General features: G+C 27.4%; 1 protein-coding gene across 1 annotated transcript in view; it reads right to left on the reverse strand.

The window, feature by feature from the left end:
* Positions 1-685: 685 nt before the first annotated feature.
* The window catches only part of LOC137390652 (adventurous-gliding motility protein Z-like), a 29847-nt gene continuing 11767 nt past the window's right edge, over positions 686-18765 (reverse strand). The window contains exon 3 of the mRNA XM_068076979.1: positions 686-1254. Within this exon, the coding sequence (XP_067933080.1) occupies positions 686-1254 (569 nt within the window). The remainder of the gene's footprint in view (positions 1255-18765) is intronic.

Below are 18765 nucleotides of genomic sequence, written 5' to 3' on the forward strand. Positions count from 1 at the left end.
ACATCTGCTGGCTTCACTCCAAAATAAAACATTGAGCTATTATTCTTATCAAAGCCAGTAAATTTGATACTGAACGTGAGTAAAAGATTCCATCTTATGATACTTTAGTACAATAGACTTTCAGAAATCCGAGATAGATGTACATACATACTTATGAACAAATTGTTAGTTGAATATGGCAGACTTCCAACTGCTACATGTTTTAGCTGAATTGGTAAGATATTTTGAGCAGTGCACTTACGTTGTGATTGCGCTTCTGTGTAGGAGGGGGGAGTGTCAGAATCTTTAACCACCTTGGGTCTCTTCTTGCGGTTCATCTTCTACTTATTGATGCATGTGAAGATGGTAAAGCCAACCCCTAAAATGAATGTCATAGTCATCTGCGTGCTAGCAGACGTATCATCCGTGATGAATGAAATTTAGCCATTTGTATTGGAAGCACTTCATGAGCTGCTCTATGGTGCTAGACCAAAGATTCATATTGCAATGATTTGGCTGATGGTTGAGGTATTTTCAGCAGTTAGAAAAATTATGTTATTCTAAAGCATTACTTTTATGTTAGTGAGCAGTTTGATATTTCCCGAAAACCAAAAGACTTTTAAATAACTGTGAATTGGCACACACACAACTACACACAAAAACAAATACTGATAGTTATGAATACAAAAAACCATACAAGTTTATCTTATTTTAAGTGCCATTTGTCACCTGCGTCACTGAGGCTATCTCCTGTGTCACTGAGGCTATCTCCTGTGTCACTGAGGCTATCTCCGGTGTCACTGAGGCTATCTCCTGTGTCACTGAGGCTATCTCTTGTGTCACTGAGGCTATCTCCTGTGTCACTGAGGCTATCTCCTGTGTAACTGAGGCTATTCCCTGTGTAACTGAGGCTATCTCCTGCGTCACTGAGGCTATCTCCTGTGTAACTGAGGCTACATATCAATGCATCATTTGTCTCCTGTGTAACTGAGGCTATCTCCTGTGTCACTGAGGCTATCTCCTGTGTCACTGAGGCTATCTCCTGTGTTACTGAGGCTATCTCCTGTGTAACTAAGGCTATCTCCTGTGTCACTGAGGCTATCTCCTGTGTCACTGAGGCTATCTCCTGTGTCACTGAGGCTATCTCCTGTGTAACTGAGGCTATCTCCTGTGTCACTGAGGGTATCTCCTGTGTCACTGAGGCTATCTCCTGTGTTACTGAGGCTATCTCCTGTGTCACTGAGGGTATCTCCTGTGTCACTGATGTCACTGAGGCTATATATCAATGCCCCATTTGTCTCCCGTGTCACTGAGGCTATATATCAATTCACTTGACTTTAGAGCAAAGGTGGTGTGACAATAAAACCTCTATTTATTGATTATAACTACTAGTACACTCGGCAGTCCCATAAAGTAATTGTAAAGAGTAATAAGTATGCGCATAATTAACTCTTTCGCTACCAAATTAATTTCTTCACCAGGCCAGGATTACATATTCGTTATACCAAATATTTGACAGGGGCGCGTATAAATCGACATGTCATAACTTTTGAAGCACCTGGTCTATACAAAATATTTTAATACCGAATTCATCATCATAAAATTTTACATCAGCTGATGCTACGAAAAATACCTCAAATGTGTTGCAGAATGAGAACAGACACTTTTTTGGCCATTTTCAAAAAGGGTGTGAGCATGTTTGAGTCGAACAATTTATCAATATTATTACAGTTTACGGCGTTATTATCACTGATAAAATAAGAATAATTCCTCTCAGTAGTACTATCGTTCAATAAAAATCACTTCTAGTCTATAGATCTAAAAGTCTAGCATGACAGCTCATTGCGAACAATTAAATGCGATAAAAAATAAGTTTTTGCTAAGTGAAACTGCGGCCATATTTTTTATTGGCTCAATGCATGCAAATAATTGTTTCCTTTTGTTTAAGTACAGACACCATTGGGTAACTTAGTAGTGTAGTGGTGAAAGTGCTGGACTGTAAATTGGGGTACCTGGGTTTAATTACCATGCGAGGCAATTTTATTCCTAAGGCACTTGGTGTGGTTTTGGACAGACACAGCTTTTATTATAGTAAAGTTTTATTAAGGTTTCTTATAAAGTTTGATATATGCGTTTGTTTTCTTAGTATATGCAGTTACCTGTAGTATTCATACTATTTTTAAGCTGTTGAGCGAATCATGAAAAACAATATAAATTTTTATAAAAATTATTCTCCAACATACATTCACAACAGTTTCAACATAGAAAGTGATTATAGAAAGGAATTAACTTTGCATGACTAATACTTCTGCTAGAAGGCAGGGATATTTTACGAGGTGTGAGCCGTAATTAAAGTTTGAGAGAGCTATTTCAATAGAAGCAGATGCGCCTTGGCTTGTTTTCTATCCCAATAATGTACCATTGTTAATTTTACTACATGTATTTAGTACTATAGTTACCTACAGTAATTTTAGTGCATTTCCTACCTATGATCTGCAATAAAATGTAAAGTTACAATGTAGTATGTGCAGTACGTACCGTAGGGAGCTTTTACTTTCGAGGCAAACATATATTAGCTTACTAAACACATACTTAAAGCTAAGTTTTAGTATGTATTTCTAACTATTTTACTGAAATTCAACGTTTTCATCGCTAAACAAACCCTACTTACTGAAGCCCTTGCTAACACAAACAACTCTAGATAATACTGGATGGTGAAAATCTGGCTGTCTCTTTTATATGGTCTTTTTATATACTATTCACACTATCCTGTACCATTGAAATAATAGTGTTAGACTATAAGCATGACATGTTGGAAATATGGGGAAGGCCCTAATTTAACTGCACAATGTTTGTATAAAGTAGGAGAAGTTGCTCCTCTCTTAAGAAAAGGCTATTCTCATATTCTTTGATCAGTTCAAATATAATATTCTAAACATAATAAGTTCAATACTTATTCATTCATTGTGTCACATGACTTCAGGTCTTGAAAGCAGATCTTTGTATGCAGAGTATTTATAATTATCAGACTTTGTAGAGTGACACATAAGTTTCCATAAGTTTTATTCCGCTAGGTAAATCATCAATTACAGTTACACCTATCATATTTTGTACTTACTCTAAACAGTTAGTTTAATGCCCTTGATGTAATCTTCGAGCAGAGACAACTACTTTAGGTTGATTTTATACAAAATGTAATTGTAGCCAATTCTGTGTTCTTTATGACAGAGATCATTTGCCATGTACACCTGACTGGTTCAAACACCATAATGATGGATTCTCTTAGAAGTCAATCTGTACAAAAATACGTTAAGTAGTCAGTTGCTGTTTACAACCTTTTCCGACCCTGAACAGCACTAAAGTAATCAACTGGTCTGGTGCAGTGCTTTCTATGTCTTAAATTTTAAGCTATGATGGTTAAAATACTCAACCTTTAGCCAACAATAGTCTATTAAAGGTTCTCATCAGGATGACAGACTCATTACTGAATGTGAAAAAAACCGCCATATATATTTTACAGCAATCTATGAAAGCAATTATGTTCAACTGTGCCAGCTATTCATTGCGCAAATGTTGCAACTTATTCTAAACGAATAATTCATAATATTACACATTTTAGAAATTTATGACCATCAGAACTCTTGATAAGGTATGGAACTTTTAACAACAATTACTTGCTAGAACACTGCTAACATCGCTAACTTGACCTATGAATGAAAAGTTTTCATAGTTGATGAGGGTATAACTGGTTCATCATGAATGGAAAGTTTCTTGCTCACAAACACCTTTTCTTATGTACATAGGGTCACATCTGCCAACAAGATGTTAGTCAACTGATGTTAAACATAGGCAACATGACACTCTAGAAGGGCCTCACTCAGACTTGGAAATACCCGTAGCATTATATTTGTATTTATAGCTTGTCTGGTCCGATAAGGTGCTTGAAGGTTTCAAGATAGAATAGACATCAGCTTCAATCAAGGCATAGAAGCTTTCAAGATAGTTAATAAGGCAGAATTCTATTAACTATCTAAAATATTGTTAGAAAATCTATAAGTCAGAATATTCAACCCCGTTCTCAGGTTCACATTACTTCAACTAGGTGTCAAGCAGACAAATACGGGGCAACTGCTAGACTTTGTATTGCTCTCTCGTGTAACAGTAACAATCAGAGTATGTCAACACTAGCAGTTAATCAAAGCTATTGTGTTGTAGTAAATATCAGTCTGGCAAATTGTCTACGTTAATGGTAACCAATAAAAATGTGCTGCTCATTTGATACTCTCAGGTATATTCTGTATATAATATACATATTTACTAAATATTTATATTAAAGTTCAAGTACAAAATGAGATCGACATATGACCAAATCAACTTGAAGACAGTCTAGCCGAACCAATTGAGGTCGAATGTGAATGACTGCCTGAATCTGCAAGTTCAATAGAGAAGACAACAGCTACATATCTTGAACTTGATCTGGATAGATCGCATGCTGCTGTAGTATCTGAAATACAAAAGCCAAGAGCGTCGCAAAATATAAATGCTGGCAGCCCTATGTGCCATGAAAGATTATCCTTTGTCTGTGTAATAACTATATGCATAGTTATTCTATGGTGCAGCAAGGTGATCGAGCTGCGCAGTTGGTAGCATGCAAGGCTGAAAATCCAAATAACTCGGTTTGATTCTTATGGAGTGCAGTTGTTTTTATTAACGATAATTCGTGGCTGCTGCGGACAGATGGACGAAAATGACTCTTATTATAGTAAAGAATGCTGTAAATTATTTGAAACTGATTCTTGATTCTCAGTTTCCAAAATTAACGCAGCAGCTTTTTCTTTAATGCATTATATCAGATAATGTTCATCGTAGATATGAAATGTACATTGTATGCACACCATGAATGAAAAGCAGATAGGACCTCCAAATAAGCGACAATTACTACAAATGCAAAATAAGCCAAAAATTAGTCAAACATATAGCTGTTATGGTACATTCATAACTAGACAATGTGGGAAATAAGGTTTAGTGTTTTTTTGAAGTATTTATAAAGATTATAGAAAGTAGAGAACAAAGATACAGTAGCGTGCAAGCGACTCTATTTGTGTCGACTCATACGATCTAATGCAAAAATTCATTGTAGCCGTCTCAGGCTGTCCACGAATGATATAAGATATAGGAAATGTTCACCTTTCAAAGAAAATTGTTCTAACAGGAATAGCTTGTCTTTTTCACCCTGGTATCGATAAACTAGTAAAGTTAATACTAGGTAAGTATGGTTTAATAAGCATTTGGCTAACAAAATGGCTTACAAAGTTTTATGTGAACGTCTTTCTACGTATTTATAGGTTTTTTATTTACAGGAGAGTCATGAAGTTGCAGCTGTACATGCATGCTGGTTGTTATGGAAACAATGATTATAATAACTTGTGTTTCCCATTGAAGTATACTCGGGATCAACTTGATGAGTTGGAGTTCGTTGAAGGATCGCGGGGGTGCTGATACATGATGACAGCGTGTCTGGTGGGGAAGAGGAATGGTAGCTGCTTATCATATTTACATTTCCATAAGGATCAATAGTAGTAGTATGGCTTGGTATAATGATTTGAGGCGGTCTAGGGAGTCTACTTGATGGATTTCGTATTTGAGGTCTTACTTCGCATCTGACAAAATAGTTAAAACAAACATTAGATATGCCATTAGCAATTACTCATTTACCTTAGCACTATTAGAATATTTTTATTTTTAAACTTCCCATTGTCAGTTTACTAATATTTTGTGATATTTAATCTGTATTTCTTCAAGAAATTGATAAATGACAATGTTAATAATGCCAGGATATGTAATCTAGTAGCTCTAAAAGTTCTCATTTTATAATGGAAAAGAACTTCACATGCCTTTTTATGTAATTTATATTATTCAAAGTTAATTGAACTCTAACAGTTGTTTATTTAATTCTCTCTAATTATAATCCGTATTAATGAATCCTTTATTATAATAGTCTATGTCCATCTGTTTTTATAAGAGTCTATAACCTCTGTTATTATAATAGTCTATATCTTCTGTTATTATAATAGTCTAAATCCTCCGTTATTATAATAATCTATATCTATCTGTTATTATAATAGTCTATATCCTCTGTTATTATAATACTCTATATCTTCTGTTATGATAATAGTCTATATCCTCTATTATTATAATAGTCTATATCCCCTGTTATTATAATAGTCTATATCCTCTGTTTTTATAATAGTCTATATCCACTGTTATTATAATAATCTATATCCTCTGTTATTATAATAGTCTATATCCTCTGTTATTATAATATTCTATATCATCTGTTATTATAATAGTCTATATCCTCTGTTATTATAATATTCTATATCCTCTGTTATTATAATAGTCTATATCCTCTGTTATTATAATAGTCTATATCATCTGTTATTATAATTGTCTATATCATCTATTATTATAATAGTCTATATCATCTGTTATTATAATAGTCTATATCTTCTGTTATTATAATAGTCTATATCCTCTGTTATTATAATAGTCTATATCCTCTGTTATTATAATAATCTATATCATCTGTTATTATAATAGTCTATATCCTCTCTCATTATAATAGTCTGTATCCCCTGTTACTATAATATTCTATATCCTCTGTTATTATAATAGTCTATATCCTCTGTTATTATAATAATCTATATCATCTGTTATTGTAATAGTCTATATCCTCTCTCATTATAATAGTCTATATCCCCTGTTATTATAATAGTCTATATCCTCTGTTATTATAATAGTCTATATCATCTGTTATTATAATAGTCTATATCCTCTGTTATTATAATAGTCTATATCATATGTTATTATAATAGTCTATATCCTCTGTTATTATAATAATCTATATCTATCTGTTATTATAATAGTCTATATCCTCTGTTATTATAATAGTCTATATCCCCTGTTATTATAATAGTCTATATCATCTGTTATTATAATAGTCTATATCCTCTGTTATTTTAATAGTGTATATCCTCTGTTATTTTAATAATCTATACCTATCTGTTATTATAATAGTCTATATTCTCTGTTATTATAATAGTCTATATTTTTTCTGTTATTATAATAGTCTATATCATCTGTTATTATAATAGTCTATATCTTCTGTTTTTTATAATAGTCTATATCCTCTGTTATTATAATAGTTTATATCCTCTGTTATTATAATAGCCTATATCCTCTGTTATTATAATAGTCTATATCATATGTTATTATAATAGTCTATATCCTCTGTTATTATAATAGTCTATATCTTCTGTTATTATAATAGTCTAAATCCTCTGTTATTATAATAATCTATATCTATCTGTTATTATAATAGTCTATATCCTCTGTTATTATAATAGTCTATATCCCCTGTTATTATAATAGTCTATATCATCTGTTATTATAATAGTCTATATCCTCTGTTATTTTAATAATCTATACCTATCTGTTATTATAATAGTCTATATCCTCTGTTATTATAATAGTCTATATCATATGTTATTATAATAGTCTATATCCTCTGTTATTATAATAGTCTATATCCTCTGTTATTATAATAATCTATATTATCTGTTATTATAATAGTCTATATCCTCTCTCATTATAATAGTCTATATCCCCTGTTACTATAATAGTCTATATCCTCTGTTATTATAATAGTCTATATCCTCTGTTATTATAATAATCTATATCATCTGTTATTATAATAGTCTATATCCTCTCTCATTATAATAGTCTATATCCCTTGTTATTATAATAGTCTATATCCTCTGTTATTATAATAGTCTATATCATCTGTTATTATAATAGTCTATATCCTCTGTTATTATAATAGTCTATATCATATGTTATTATAATAGTCTATATCCTCTGTTATTTTAATAATCTATACCTATCTGTTATTATAATAGTCTATATCCTCTGTTATTATAATAGTCTATATCCTCTGTTATTATAATAGTCTATATCTATCTGTTATTATAATAGTCTATATCCTCTACTATTATAGTAGTCTATATCATCTGTTATTATAATAGTCTATATCCTCTCTCATTATAATAGTCTATATCCCCTGTTATTATAATAGTCTATATCCTCTGTTATTATAATAGTCTATATCATCTGTTATTATAATAGTTTATATCCTCTGTTATTATAATAGCCTATATCCTCTGTTATTATAATAGTCTATATTCTCTGTTATTATAATAGTCTATATTTTTTCTGTTATTATAATAGTCTATATCATCTGTTATTATAATAATCTATATCCCCTGTTATTATAATAGCCTATATCCTCTGTTATTATAATAGTCTAAATCCTCTGTTATTATAATAATCTATATCTATCTGTTATTATAATAGTCTATATCCTCTGTTATTATAATAGTCTATATCCCCTGTTATTATAATAGTCTATATCATCTGTTATTATAATAGTCTATATCCTCTGTTATTTTAATAATCTATACCTATCTGTTATTATAATAGTCTATATCCTCTGTTATTATAATAGTCTATATCATATGTTATTATAATAGTCTATATCCTCTGTTATTATAATAGTCTATATCCTCTGTTATTATAATAATCTATATCATCTGTTATTATAATAGTCTATATCCTCTCTCATTATAATAGTCTATATCCCCTGTTACTATAATAGTCTATATCCTCTGTTATTATAATAGTCTATATCCTCTGTTATTATAATAATCTATATCATCTGTTATTATAATAGTCTATATCCTCTCTCATTATAATAGTCTATATCCCTTGTTATTATAATAGTCTATATCCTCTGTTATTATAATAGTCTATATCATCTGTTATTATAATAGTCTATATCCTCTGTTATTATAATAGTCTATATCATATGTTATTATAATAGTCTATATCCTCTGTTATTTTAATAATCTATACCTATCTGTTATTATAATAGTCTATATCCTCTGTTATTATAATAGTCTATATCCTCTGTTATTATAATAGTCTATATCTATCTGTTATTATAATAGTCTATATCCTCTATTATTATAGTAGTCTATATCATCTGTTATTATAATAGTCTATATCCTCTCTCATTATAATAGTCTATATCCCCTGTTATTATAATAGTCTATATCCTCTGTTATTATAATAGTCTATATCATCTGTTATTATAATAGTTTATATCCTCTGTTATTATAATAGCCTATATCCTCTGTTATTATAATAGTCTATATTCTCTGTTATTATAATAGTCTATATTTTTTCTGTTATTATAATAGTCTATATCATCTGTTATTATAATAGTCTATATCTTCTGTTTTTTATAATAGTCTATATCCTCTGTTATTATAATAGTTTATATCCTCTGTTATTATAATAGCCTATATCCTCTGTTATTATAATAGTCTATATTCTCTATTATTACAATAGTCTATATCCTCTGTTATTATAATAGTCTATATCATCTGTTATTATAATAGTCTATATCCTCTGTTATTATAATAGTCTATATCCTCTGTTTTTATAATAGCCTATATCCTCTGTTATTATAATAGTCTATATTCTCTATTATTACAATAGTCTATATCCTCTGTTATTATAATAGTTTATATCCTCTGTTATTATAATAGTCTATATCTTCTGTTATTATAATAGTCTAAATCCTCTGTTATTATAATAATCTATATCTATCTGTTATTATAATAGTCTATATCCTCTGTTATTATAATAGTCTATATCTTCTGTTATTTTAGTAGTCTATATCCTCTATTATTATAACAGTCTATATCCTCTGTTATTATAATAGTCTATATCCTCTGTTATTATAATAATCTATATCATCTGTTATTATAATAGTCTATATCCTCTCTCATTATAATAGTCTGTATCCCCTGTTACTATAATATTCTATATCCTCTGTTATTATAATAGTCTATATCCTTTGTTATTATAATAATCTATATCATCTGTTATTGTAATAGTCTATATCCTCTCTCATTATAATAGTCTATATCCCCTGTTATTATAATAGTCTATATCCTCTGTTATTATAATAGTCTATATCCTCTGTTATTATAATAGTCTATATCCTCTGTTATTATAATAGTCTATATCATATGTTATTATAATAGTATATATCCTCTGTTATTTTAATAATCTATACCTATCTGTTATTATAATAGTCTATATCCTCTGTTATTATAATAGTCTATATCATATGTTATTATAATAGTCTATATCCTCTGTTATTATAATAGTCTATATCTTCTGTTATTATAATAGTGTATATCCTCTGTTATTTTAATAATCTATATCTATCTGTTATTATAATAGTCTATATCCTATGTTATTATAATAGTCTATATCATATGTTATTATAATAGTCTATATCCTCTGTTATTATAATAGTCTATATCATATGTTATTATAATAGTCTATATCCTCTGTTATTATAATAGTCTATATCCTCTGTTATTATAATAGTCTATATCTTCTGTTATTATAATAGTCTAAATCCTCTGTTATTATAATAATCTATATCTATCTGTTATTATAATAGTCTATATCCTCTGTTATTATAATAGTCTATATCCCCTGTTATTATAATAGTCTATATCATCTGTTATTATAATAGTCTATATCCTCTGTTATTTTAATAATCTATACCTATATGTTATTATAATAGTCTATATCCTCTGTTATTATAATAGTCTATATCATATGTTATTATAATAGTCTATATCCTCTGTTATTATAATAGTCTATATCCTCTGTTATTATAATAGTCTATATCTTCTGTTATTATAATAGTGTATATCCTCTGTTATTTTAATAATCTATATCTATCTGTTATTATAATAGTCTATATCCTATGTTATTATAATAGTCTATATCATATGTTATTGTAATAGTCTATATCCTCTGTTATTATAATAGTCTATATCATATGTTATTATAATAGTCTATATCCTCTGTTATTATAATAGTCTATATCCTCTGTTATTATAATAGTCTATATCTTCTGTTATTATAATAGTCTAAATCCTCTGTTATTATAATAATCTATATCTATCTGTTATTATAATAGTCTATATCCTCTGTTATTATAATAGTCTATATCCCCTGTTATTATAATAGTCTATATCATCTGTTATTATAATAGTCTATATCCTCTGTTATTTTAATAATCTATACCTATCTGTTATTATAATAGTCTATATCCTCTGTTATTATAATAGTCTATATCATATGTTATTATAATAGTCTATATCCTCTGTTATTATAATAGTCTATATCCTCTGTTATTATAATAATCTATATCATCTGTTATTATAATAGTCTATATCCTCTGTTATTATAATAGTCTATATCTTCTGTTATTATAATAGTGTATATCCTCTGTTATTTTAATAATCTATATCTATCTGTTATTATAATAGTCTATATCCTATGTTATTATAATAGTCTATATCATATGTTATTATAATAGTCTATATCCTCTGTTATTATAATAGTCTATATCATATGTTATTATAATAGCCTATATCCTCTGTTATTATAATAGTCTATATCCTCTGTTATTATAATAGTCTATATCTTCTGTTATTATAATAGTCTAAATCCTCTGTTATTATAATAATCTATATCTATCTGTTATTATAATAGTCTATATCCTCTGTTATTATAATAGTCTATATCCCCTGTTATTATAATAGTCTATATCTATCTGTTATTATAATAGTCTATATCCTCTATTATTATAGTAGTCTATATCATCTGTTATTATAATAGTCTATATCCTCTCTCATTATAATAGTCTATATCATATGTTATTATAATAGTCTATATCCTCTGTTATTTTAATAATCTATACCTATCTGTTATTATAATAGTCTATATCCTCTGTTATTATAATAGTCTATATCCTCTGTTATTATAATAGTCTATATCTATCTGTTATTATAATAGTCTATATCCTCTATTATTATAGTAGTCTATATCATCTGTTATTATAATAGTCTATATCCTCTCTCATTATAATAGTCTATATCCCCTGTTATTATAATAGTCTATATCCTCTGTTATTATAATAGTCTATATCATCTGTTATTATAATAGTTTATATCCTCTGTTATTATAATAGCCTATATCCTCTGTTATTATAATAGTCTATATTCTCTGTTATTATAATAGTCTATATTTTTTCTGTTATTATAATAGTCTATATCATCTGTTATTATAATAGTCTATATCTTCTGTTTTTTATAATAGTCTATATCCTCTGTTATTATAATAGTTTATATCCTCTGTTATTATAATAGCCTATATCCTCTGTTATTATAATAGTCTATATTCTCTATTATTACAATAGTCTATATCCTCTGTTATTATAATAGTCTATATCATCTGTTATTATAATAGTCTATATCCTCTGTTATTATAATAGTCTATATCCTCTGTTTTTATAATAGCCTATATCCTCTGTTATTATAATAGTCTATATTCTCTATTATTACAATAGTCTATATCCTCTGTTATTATAATAGTTTATATCCTCTGTTATTATAATAGTCTATATCTTCTGTTATTATAATAGTCTAAATCCTCTGTTATTATAATAATCTATATCTATCTGTTATTATAATAGTCTATATCCTCTGTTATTATAATAGTCTATATCTTCTGTTATTTTAGTAGTCTATATCCTCTATTATTATAACAGTCTATATCCTCTGTTATTATAATAGTCTATATCCTCTGTTATTATAATAATCTATATCATCTGTTATTATAATAGTCTATATCCTCTCTCATTATAATAGTCTGTATCCCCTGTTACTATAATATTCTATATCCTCTGTTATTATAATAGTCTATATCCTCTGTTATTATAATAATCTATATCATCTGTTATTGTAATAGTCTATATCCTCTCTCATTATAATAGTCTATATCCCCTGTTATTATAATAGTCTATATCCTCTGTTATTATAATAGTCTATATCCTCTGTTATTATAATAGTCTATATCCTCTGTTATTATAATAGTCTATATCATATGTTATTATAATAGTATATATCCTCTGTTATTTTAATAATCTATACCTATCTGTTATTATAATAGTCTATATCCTCTGTTATTATAATAGTCTATATCATATGTTATTATAATAGTCTATATCCTCTGTTATTATAATAGTCTATATCTTCTGTTATTATAATAGTGTATATCCTCTGTTATTTTAATAATCTATATCTATCTGTTATTATAATAGTCTATATCCTATGTTATTATAATAGTCTATATCATATGTTATTATAATAGTCTATATCCTCTGTTATTATAATAGTCTATATCATATGTTATTATAATAGTCTATATCCTCTGTTATTATAATAGTCTATATCCTCTGTTATTATAATAGTCTATATCTTCTGTTATTATAATAGTCTAAATCCTCTGTTATTATAATAATCTATATCTATCTGTTATTATAATAGTCTATATCCTCTGTTATTATAATAGTCTATATCCCCTGTTATTATAATAGTCTATATCATCTGTTATTATAATAGTCTATATCCTCTGTTATTTTAATAATCTATACCTATATGTTATTATAATAGTCTATATCCTCTGTTATTATAATAGTCTATATCATATGTTATTATAATAGTCTATATCCTCTGTTATTATAATAGTCTATATCCTCTGTTATTATAATAGTCTATATCTTCTGTTATTATAATAGTGTATATCCTCTGTTATTTTAATAATCTATATCTATCTGTTATTATAATAGTCTATATCCTATGTTATTATAATAGTCTATATCATATGTTATTGTAATAGTCTATATCCTCTGTTATTATAATAGTCTATATCATATGTTATTATAATAGTCTATATCCTCTGTTATTATAATAGTCTATATCCTCTGTTATTATAATAGTCTATATCTTCTGTTATTATAATAGTCTAAATCCTCTGTTATTATAATAATCTATATCTATCTGTTATTATAATAGTCTATATCCTCTGTTATTATAATAGTCTATATCCCCTGTTATTATAATAGTCTATATCATCTGTTATTATAATAGTCTATATCCTCTGTTATTTTAATAATCTATACCTATCTGTTATTATAATAGTCTATATCCTCTGTTATTATAATAGTCTATATCATATGTTATTATAATAGTCTATATCCTCTGTTATTATAATAGTCTATATCCTCTGTTATTATAATAATCTATATCATCTGTTATTATAATAGTCTATATCCTCTGTTATTATAATAGTCTATATCTTCTGTTATTATAATAGTGTATATCCTCTGTTATTTTAATAATCTATATCTATCTGTTATTATAATAGTCTATATCCTATGTTATTATAATAGTCTATATCATATGTTATTATAATAGTCTATATCCTCTGTTATTATAATAGTCTATATCATATGTTATTATAATAGCCTATATCCTCTGTTATTATAATAGTCTATATCCTCTGTTATTATAATAGTCTATATCTTCTGTTATTATAATAGTCTAAATCCTCTGTTATTATAATAATCTATATCTATCTGTTATTATAATAGTCTATATCCTCTGTTATTATAATAGTCTATATCCCCTGTTATTATAATAGTCTATATCATCTGTTATTATAATAGTCTATATCCTCTGTTATTTTAATAATCTATACCTATCTGTTATTATAATAGTCTATATCCTCTGTTATTATAATAGTCTATATCATATGTTATTATAATAGTCTATATCCTCTGTTATTATAATAGTCTATATCCTCTGTTATTATAATAATCTATATCATCTGTTATTATAATAGTCTATATCCTCTCTCATTATAATAGTCTATATCCCCTGTTACTATAATAGTCTATATCCTCTGTTATTATAATAGTCTATATCCTCTGTTATTATAATAATCTATATCATCTGTTATTATAATAGTCTATATCCTCTCTCATTATAATAGTCTATATCCCTTGTTATTATAATAGTCTATATCCTCTGTTATTATAATAGTCTATATCATCTGTTATTATAATAGTCTATATCCTCTGTTATTATAATAGTCTATATCATATGTTATTATAATAGTCTATATCCTCTGTTATTTTAATAATCTATACCTATCTGTTATTATAATAGTCTATATCCTCTGTTATTATAATAGTCTATATCCTCTGTTATTATAATAGTCTATATCTATCTGTTATTATAATAGTCTATATCCTCTATTATTATAGTAGTCTATATCATCTGTTATTATAATAGTCTATATCCTCTCTCATTATAATAGTCTATATCCCCTGTTATTATAATAGTCTATATCCTCTGTTATTATAATAGTCTATATCATCTGTTATTATAATAGTTTATATCCTCTGTTATTATAATAGCCTATATCCTCTGTTATTATAATAGTCTATATTCTCTGTTATTATAATAGTCTATATTTTTTCTGTTATTATAATAGTCTATATCATCTGTTATTACAATAGTCTATATCTTCTGTTTTTTATAATAGTCTATATCCTCTGTTATTATAATAGTTTATATCCTCTGTTATTATAATAGCCTATATCCTCTGTTATTATAATAGTCTATATTCTCTATTATTACAATAGTCTATATCCTCTGTTATTATAATAGTCTATATCATCTGTTATTATAATAGTCTATATCCTCTGTTATTATAATAGTCTATATCCTCTGTTTTTATAATAGCCTATATCCTCTGTTATTATAATAGTCTATATTCTCTATTATTACAATAGTCTATATCCTCTGTTATTATAATAGTTTATATCCTCTGTTATTATAATAGTCTATATCTTCTGTTATTATAATAGTCTAAATCCTCTGTTATTATAATAATCTATATCTATCTGTTATTATAATAGTTTATATCCTCTGTTATTATAATAGTCTATATCTTCTGTTATTTTAGTAGTCTATATCCTCTATTATTATAACAGTCTATATCCTCTGTTATTATAATAGTCTATATCCTCTGTTATTATAATAGTCTATACCCTCTGTTATTATATTAGTCTATATCATCTGTTATTATAATAGTCTATATCCTCTCTCATTATAATAGTCTATATCCCCTGTTATTATAATAGTCTATACCCTCTGTTATTATATTAGTCTATATCATCTGTTATTATAATAGTCTATATCCTCTCTCATTATAATAGTCTATATCCCCTGTTATTATAATAGTCTATATCCTCTGTTATTATAATAGTCTATATCCTCTGTTATTATCATAGTCTATATCCTCTGTTATTATAATAGTCTATATCCTCTGTTATTATAATAGTCTATATCATCTGTTATTATAATAGTCTATATCCTCTGTTATTTTAATAATCTATATCTATCTGTTATTATAATAGTCTATATCCTATGTTATTATAATAGTCTATATCATAAGTTATTATAATAGCCTATATCCTCTGTTATTATAATAGTCTATATTCTCTATTATTACAATAGTCTATATCCTTTGTTATTATAATAGTTTATATCCTCTGTTATTATAATAGCCTATATCCTCTGTTATTATAATAGTCCATATTCTCTATTATTACAATAGTCTATATCCTCTGTTATTATAATAGTTTATATCCTCTGTTATTATAATAGTCTATATCATCTGTTATTATAATAGTCTATATCCTCTGTTATTATAAAAGTCTATATCCTCTGTTATTATAATAGTCTATATCATCTGTTATTATAATATTTTATACCTGCTGTTATTGTTTATGTTTATATCATTTACATACAAAAGTAATGGTAAGATGCTTCTCTCTTTTACAAAAGAACACAATAATGTTAGCGGACTAAAAAAGACATCTATTATTATAAAAGGAAACAAAGTTATCCTTTTCTGTATTAGTTTATAGTATATCTTCAATCTTTCAACTTTTTATTCATTTTTTTAATTACATTTTTAGAATACGCATTTTGGGAAGGATCTAAAATTGTTTCTATCTCTTATCATAAAGTATACCTGTTTTGTCGAGCCATCTTTCTAACTCGCAGTAGCGCGATGACCACACCTGCCATTCCTACCAACAAGATGCCAAAGGTTGTGTAGAACGCGATACATTGTTCCATTGTGCTCCACCCTAAATCTAAAACATGGGCTACCACCCGTCATGCATAGTAGCAGAACAAAATAGTTTCATTAACAATTCATAATAGTACTCTACTTCATCAACTAGTGCCGGAGAAAGTGACAACATCTCATAGAATTACATTTTTTATTGACAAAAAGGTATGGTGTATTGCCGATTTCATTTATGCTTTTGCTATTATTGCTGCAGCTCAGTCTAACAAAAAGGTATGGTGTGTTACTAATTTTATTTCTGTTTTTGCTATTTTTGTTACAGCTCCCTCCAAAATTTGAGAAAGTGACTTGTTTGAATTTGATATACATAGCAGAACTTGCTGTAGTTTAGAGCAGCTTATTTAAAATATTTGGATATTGTTTCTACCTTCATATAGCTAAACAACATAGACGTTTCACTATCAAATAAAACAGGTTATATAAGCAGAAGAGTGTAAATTCAAATTGAAAATGTCATAAATTTGTTTTGCCCATCCAGTTTACTAAGTGTAGTTGTACTCTCTTTGAATCACTTGATCAGATGTGTTGTCATGATGCAGCTGTGCACACGCTTCATATTGATGCCTTATTTCATAATCAAACAGATAACTCTGTAAATGGTTGCATCATGAAGTTATAAATAAACAAAAAGTGTACTTACAATAATGTATATCTATATATGTATAAATATGAGTGTCTGTCTGTCATTCGTATGTCCAGTTATATTGATGCAGTTTTATCAACGATAAAACACTTCATACTGGATTTGAACTCGGAAACCTCAGTTCTGCATACAGTTGTACTAACTGTAACTTCGCCACTGTTTATAAGCTGTTTTAAATCTGGAACTATGATGTTGCATAAGAAGTAAAATATGTTTTTCAACAATTTGTTTCATCTTTGCCTTGAATTTTAAAATACATGTATTTGAATCATGCATTATCCAGACACACACAGAATTAAACAAACACCTTGATTTAAAGGTTAGACTGATGACTGTTGTATATATTGATTAAAAATCAATTTTCAGTGCAAAAACTTTTTTGTTACCCATGCAACGTGGACATTCAACTAGCATATGTATGTAAATCTCAGTTTCTGTCTGTGTTCTGTCTGTCCGCCTGTCCAATTATAGTGACAAAGTTTCAAACATGAAAAATCTGTTTTGCATTGGATTTGAACTCACATGGCAACAAGATTTTTGCAATTGGTATAGAGCTGTGGTAGGCACAGCAGCCGATTTCATATGAATTACACAGAATTAAAAATGCACTTTCATTTAAAAGTTAGAATTGGAAATGTTGTATATATAATGTAAATTAAAAGTAAATTTTCTGTGCAAAAACCTTTTTTATTACCCTTACAACACCAAGTAATCATCTAGTATACATGTATATATTTGTACATTTGCATATAATTATATACTTTATATCTATATATATTTTTCAAAGTATGTCATATGTCGTCTGTCATTCTAGCTATAGCTATTAGAATCTTCATATTCAACTTCTGCGTGCTGATGAATTTGAACTCACGACGAATGCATCGACAAGTTTTTATCTGGACGCTCTACCATTGAGCTAGAATGGC

The sequence above is a fragment of the Watersipora subatra genome, chromosome 3 (assembly GCF_963576615.1).
Source record: "Watersipora subatra chromosome 3, tzWatSuba1.1, whole genome shotgun sequence".
Lineage (NCBI taxonomy): Eukaryota > Metazoa > Bryozoa > Gymnolaemata > Cheilostomatida > Watersiporidae > Watersipora > Watersipora subatra.